The 6,416-nt window shown below is 39.3% G+C and overlaps 1 protein-coding gene across 1 annotated transcript in view; it reads right to left on the bottom strand.

The window, feature by feature from the left end:
* Sema3a (semaphorin 3A) overlaps positions 1-6,416 on the bottom strand; it is a 208,621-nt gene that overhangs the window by 150,602 nt on the left and 51,603 nt on the right. Inside the window, exon 2 of the mRNA XM_029535134.1 lies at positions 2,979-3,136. Within this exon, the coding sequence (XP_029390994.1) occupies positions 2,979-3,136 (158 nt within the window). The remainder of the gene's footprint in view (positions 1-2,978; positions 3,137-6,416) is intronic.

Here is a 6,416-nt window from a genome sequence, read left to right as displayed (position 1 = left end):
GGAGGAGCTAGAGAAAGTACCCAAGGAACTGAAAGGGACTGCAACCCTGTAGGTGGAACAACAATATGAACTAACCAGTACCCCCTGAGCTCGAGTCTCTAGCTGCATATGTAGCAGAAGATGGTCTAATTGGCCATCATCGGGAATAGAGGCCCCTTGGTCTTGTAAACTTTTTATGACCCAGCACAAGGGACAGCCAGGGACAAGAAGTGGGAGTGGGTGGGTAGGGGAGCAGGGGCAGGGGGAGGGTATGGGGAACTTTTGGGATAGCATTTGAAATGTAAATAAAGAAAATATCAAATAATACTAATAAAAAAGGTTGATTGTGAGAGGTGGAGGGAGAAGGGCCAGGAAGGTAGAAAGTAGGGGGAGAAAATAAGTGTGTCAGTATCAGGGACTGGAGGAGATGTGCGAGAGGTACAGAGGTAATGAACAGGGGATAGTCACTGGAGGGTCCCAGACACCAGGGAAATGCGAAGCTTCCAAGAACCAATGGGGATGACTTTAGTGGAAATGTGCAGAGAAGGGGAAGACAGAACCTTTTGAGACCACCTCCAGTAGAAAAAAGCACAGCCCCTGGTCGAGGGATGAGGTCACCCACCCACCTCAAAGTTTTTAACCCAGAAATGTTCTTTTCCAAAGGAAGCATTGGGAGTAAAAAATGGGACAGAGACTGAAGGCAGGTTCAATCATGGTCTACCATGGAGATTGACCATGTCTGCAGACACCAAACCCAATACTGTTGCTGTGGTCAAGAGGCCCTTGCTGACAGGAACCTAGTGTGGTGGTTCCTGAAGAGTTCTGGTTAGTAACTGACCAACGCAGAAGTGGATGCTGGGAGCCAACCATCAGACTGAGCTCAGAGAACCTGGTGGGGGAGCTGGTGGGGGAGCTGGTGGGGGAGCTGGTGGAGGAGCTGGTGGGGGAGCTGGTGGGGGAGCTGGTGGGGGAGCTGGTGGGGGAGCTGGTGGGGGAGCTGGTGGAAAGACTGGAAGAGCTGAGAGGGGTTGCATCCCCTTTGGAAGAACAACCTAGGATGACATGATCACCCAGTTCTCCCAGAGTCTAGACCACCAACCCAGGAGTGTACCTGGAAGGATCCATGGCTGACAGCAACAGGAGGCGAGGCCCTTGATGCCTCAGAATAGGGGGATGTTGGACTGGTGGAACGGGAGAGTGTGGGTGGGTGGTGGAGCATTCACATATAGGCAAAGGAGAGGGGGGACATTGGATGCGGGATTGGGGATTAGTGGAGGGGGTTAACTGGGAAGTGGATATCGTTTGTGATGTAAACGAATAGAATGATTAATTACAAAAATTCTTTGAAAGACACATTTCATTATTATATGGTCACTGCCTGTGGACACTTAGAAATGACCCTTTTTTTAAAAAAATCATATTAAACATACTCAGGTTATGATTTATTGTCTCATTTTTACTATAAAATATATCACATTTGAACTGCAATGTTTTGTGAATATGCATCTGTACTGGCTAGTTTTGTGTCAACTTGACACAGGCTGGAGTTATCACAGAGAAAGGAGCTTCAGTTGGGGAAGTGCCTCCATGAGACCTAGCTGTAAGGCGTTTTCTCAATTAGTGATCAAGGGAGAAAGACCCCTTGTGGGTGGGACCATCCCTGGGCTGGTAGTCTTAGGTTCTATAAGAGAGCAGGTTGAGCAAGCCAGGGGAAGCAAGCCAGTGAACAACATTCTTCCATGGCTTCTGCATCAGCTCCTGCTTTCAGACCTGCTTGAGTTCCAGTCCTGACTTCCTTGGTGATGAACAGCCGTATGAAGGGGAAGCTCCACAACTTGCTTCTTGGTCATGATGTTTTGTGCATGAATAGAAACCCTGACTAAGACTGCATCTTAATTCAAGCTTTTATATATGTAAAAAAAACTTTTATGTTTAGGTAATAATAATGATAAAGAAACAGATTTAAAGTTATGTCTCCAAGCAGTTCACACACTTTTAAGAATTTGTCAACCAATGTGTTCTCAATAAATATTCCACACACTACATTAGTGCCTTCAGTGCTCAGAGAAACAAAGCCAAAACCAGAGATACCAATAAACATGCTAACTGAAACACACTCTGGGGTTCTCATGCAAGCTGCTCTAAAAAGATTTGCTTCCTTAGGGAATTAAGGCTGGAAAACTAGGAAAATTTGGTTGACTTACAGTTATAGCATGCAGATGAAGCAAAACAGTTCTGTCTACTTTAAAAAAATCTATGTTTGTTTTAAACATAGATTCATAGAGTGACTGAAGTGAGCCAGAAATCTAAAGGGATATTATGAGAAATGTCAACCTTCTGACATCTAAATAACCAATTTTGAAAGAATATTGATACCCTGAAATTTGATTTTACATGAGGATTTACAAATTTATTATTTAAAATGAATGATTAAAAATATTGTAGGCATCATGATCTATATTATTTGTCACAATTACTCATCTCTGTCATAATATGTAATACATCTCTGTCATAACATGTAAATGAGAATATCTATATTCAAATAGAACTATTTTCAAATACAAGAAGATCATAAGATGATTGCTTGATGAACCTATAATATGATGACAAATGGAGAGATGGACAACTTACACAAATATATGTACATGGAAATATATAGTTCATAAACTCAGTTAGGAGGTATTCCTCCAACATTGCAGATTGTATGTTATTTTCTGCATAAAACCTTATTCCATAAAGACTTATGGAAGTATAAGCTAGAGGCTTTTTGTTATTGTTTGTTTTGTTTTTTAAATGAGCATCAACAGTACTATGATTTTTTCATCCTTGTTGATAATATGGCTTACTATATCTACTGGCATGTTGTCATTCATTTTTCTATATGTCTGGAAAAATCATTTTGAAATAATTTTGTATGTTGTCATGATATTAAGTAGCTGTAAAATATCATAAAATCTTAAGTGTTTAAAAATAGAGCATAAATATTAGAATATGGATACCTTTTGAAAATCTTTAATATTCACCAAGTTGAATGAAAAAATATGATCTTTTGCTCCAACATATAGTCTACTCCGTTCTTCATCCAGAAGGAAGGTGTGGTAACTGGAGCTATTGGCCAAGCCATTGAAAGTGATCACATTGTTGGATTCCAACATTTCTGAAAGGTAACCAAACATGAGAGTGGTTATTAATATAAGGTCCTTTATAAACAGATACTACTGGTACAGGATACTCTGGTGTTCTGCTGTCAGTGGCAGGCAGTTCTTATACTTCATGCTACTAAATTCCCAGAAATCAACCTTTCTTTATGATTCTTCAACATTAGATCAATAGTAAACACTGTGTTCATCATATTCCCAAGAAGTATATGCCTAAAGACTAAAAGGAAATAAATAATTTGTGATAGAAATAGAGTCTATTGAAGTATCTTTATATGTTCATAGACTAGTGACCTGAGCCAGGAGGTCATTCTTCAGTGACAGTTGCCTCAAAAGAAGGACCAGATCAGAAGAGAAAGACTATAGATAAGTTAGTGATCAATTGGGAGATCATGCACAAGATATGTGTTATTCCAAGATGCTTTATTATTGAGTAAAGCATTGTCGTACACTCGTCAGGGAAAATGAGAGATCCAAAGCAGAAAATAACATACAATTGGACAAAGTCATCAGGTACCTACCCAGGCAATGTACAAAGAGGACACAGTATATCTCAAGTAAGTTACAAGTTGAGTGCTGAAAGCCTTGGGGTTGGTACCACAGCCCTTCAATTTAAGACCAGTCATGTTCTCAGGATCTAGAAAACCCTAGGTCTCCTTAAGCCATTGTTCTAGGCTATGACTTGCCTCAATAAGCAAGTACCTAGTTGTAGACAAGGAATTAAGTTCCATTTCCTTATGTCAGAGCCTCAGGGAAAGTCCTGGATTAGCCTGCCACTCAACAGAGTCCAATCTTTTATACATGCTTCTTTAATGGTGCGATGACTTAAGTAGTTTTATTTGTTCCAAGCCACTAGCTACAAGGACACTATGGTGTAACAAGTTAGTGGGACTGTGGAATATGTATCACTAAACTCCATACGTTCTTTAAATTGTTCTACTGGGACATTTCAATGTCTTTTGACCATCCAATTTTCTATATTATATAAACACTATGATACTTAGGAGCTAAAACATGGAGAGGTATCAAATTTATTAAGTGTGTTCCTTTTTAATGTCTAGATTGCACTTTCTCTTTCTTGCAGCATCTCCATGTGATAAAAATACTGCAGTGTTTCAAACTGTACCCTGAATTTTGCCCCATGTTCTTTAATTATATACTTAATGCAATTAGTAATGAATTTCAATTTGAATCTACAAAATATAGATTTTTTAACAGAGAGAAACAGAAATACAAATATTGTCTCTTCTTAACCCCTAACTTACAGGAAATATAAACAAAAAAACCTTGGCTTATTAGAGACTGCCTTTCTTTATGTCTCCACCATTTTTTTGTTGTTGTTTTTAAATAACAAACATGAGTTCAACTGGGGAATATAGATCAAACATTTTAGTATTTAGGTCAGGCTAGAGCCATTTTCATTTATGATATCTTATTGTCTTTGGGAATGCATGGATACATAGTCGCCCTTCATGTAGTCTTTGTCCTTTAATGTCATTATTTGTGACTCCTTCAACTACATGTTTTGTTAAAAATGGCATCTACTCTTACAATCTATCTCACTGTTCTAAGTTTCAAAACTATAACATACCCTAATTCCAGAGAGTCCAAATTATAGGTACCCAAGCAAACTTAAATCATAAGCTCTAAAGAAAGGCAGTGGTGGAACCTTTAATCTCAGTGCTTTGGAGGCAAAGGCAGGTGGAACTCTGAGTTTGGGGCCAGCCTAATCTACAGAGTTTCAGAAGAGCTAAGGCTACCCAGAGAATCCCTGTCTTGAAAAACCAAACCAAAACAAACAAGTGTATTAGCTCAGCTAAAATAAATTTTAAAAAACAACAAGCAATGAAAGGGTCATCTAAACCTGAATTTTAATTACAAACACATAGGAGGTACATGAGAGAGGTTGAAGTATAAAGTATAAGAAATTAAGGAAAAAGAATCGTTACTTTTTTTAGATCCCTGTTATAGGAGAAGGAACATCACCAAATTTCCTGTGTATTAGGAAGGCATACTACCACCAACTATTCACACCTTGGACCTCAGTAATATAGAAAATGAGATGAATAAATTGTCTCCCAAGAGTTATAATGAAGAAGAAAATAGAATAGTAGTTTATATATACTCAATTAAAGATTAGCTGTATAATGTAAAAATAAATATAAGTATCTCTGATCTTAAAAATTAGGTTCTATAACTGTGGTGATTTTAACCAAAACAACAACAACAACAACAACAACAACAAACAAAGGGGGAGATAGAACCTGTAAAGACAACCTCCAGTAGATAGGCATGGTAGGGATGGGGTCACCCATCAATCTCAAAAATTTAACCCACGAATGTTCTTGTACAAAGAAAAGACAGGGACAAAAATTGAAACAGAGTCTGAAAAAGGCTATAGAGAGACCGACCCATCTAGGGATCCATCCCTTCTGCACAAACCAAACTTAGACACTATTGCTGATGCCAAGAAGCAGTTGCTGAGAGGAGCCAGGTATGGCTGTTCCCTGAGAGGTACTACCAGCACCGGACAAATACAGATGCAAATACTCATAGCCAGCCATTGAATTGAGCCTGGGGACCCAATGGAAGAGCTAGGGAAAGGACTGAAGGAGCTTAAGGGAATTGCAACTCCAAAGGAAGAACAATACTAACTAACTGGACCAGCCAGATTTCCCAGGGACAAAGTGACCAACCAAAGAATATACACGGAGGGATCCATAGCTCCAGATACATATGTAGCAGAAAATGACCTTATGTGACATCAGTGAGAGGGGAGGCCCTTGTTCCTGTGGAGGCTTGATGCCCCAGCATAGAGGGATGCTAGAGCAGTGAGGTGGGAGTGGATGAATGAGTAGAGGAGCACCATCATAGAGGCAACGGGGAGGGGGCAAGAGTGGACATAGGATGGGAGGTTTGTGGAGGGGTAACAGGGATATAATTTGAAATATAAATTAATAAAATCATTATTAAAAAGAAAATTAAGGTCCACATGGAATATACTTTCAATAATACACTTACATCTGTTTTACTGAGCATTCTGTATTAGACACTTTATCTCTGTGACAGATGTCTGAGCAAAACAATGCAAGGGAGGATATATGTGGACGAACAGTTTCACAGTTTGTAATTTGTGTTCTACTGCTTTCATTTCTTTTAAGACCATAGCAAGGAAGAGTCATCATGGACGAAGGGCACTGGAATGGAAAGCTGTTCACCTCGTGGTAGCCAGGAAGCCAAGCGCATCACACAGGAGTAATGACAAGACATATCATTCAA

This window comes from Mus pahari, chromosome 2 (assembly GCF_900095145.1).
Source record: "Mus pahari chromosome 2, PAHARI_EIJ_v1.1, whole genome shotgun sequence".
NCBI classification, from domain to species: Eukaryota; Metazoa; Chordata; class Mammalia; order Rodentia; family Muridae; genus Mus; species Mus pahari.
This window is presented reverse-complemented; position numbering and strand designations above follow the sequence as displayed.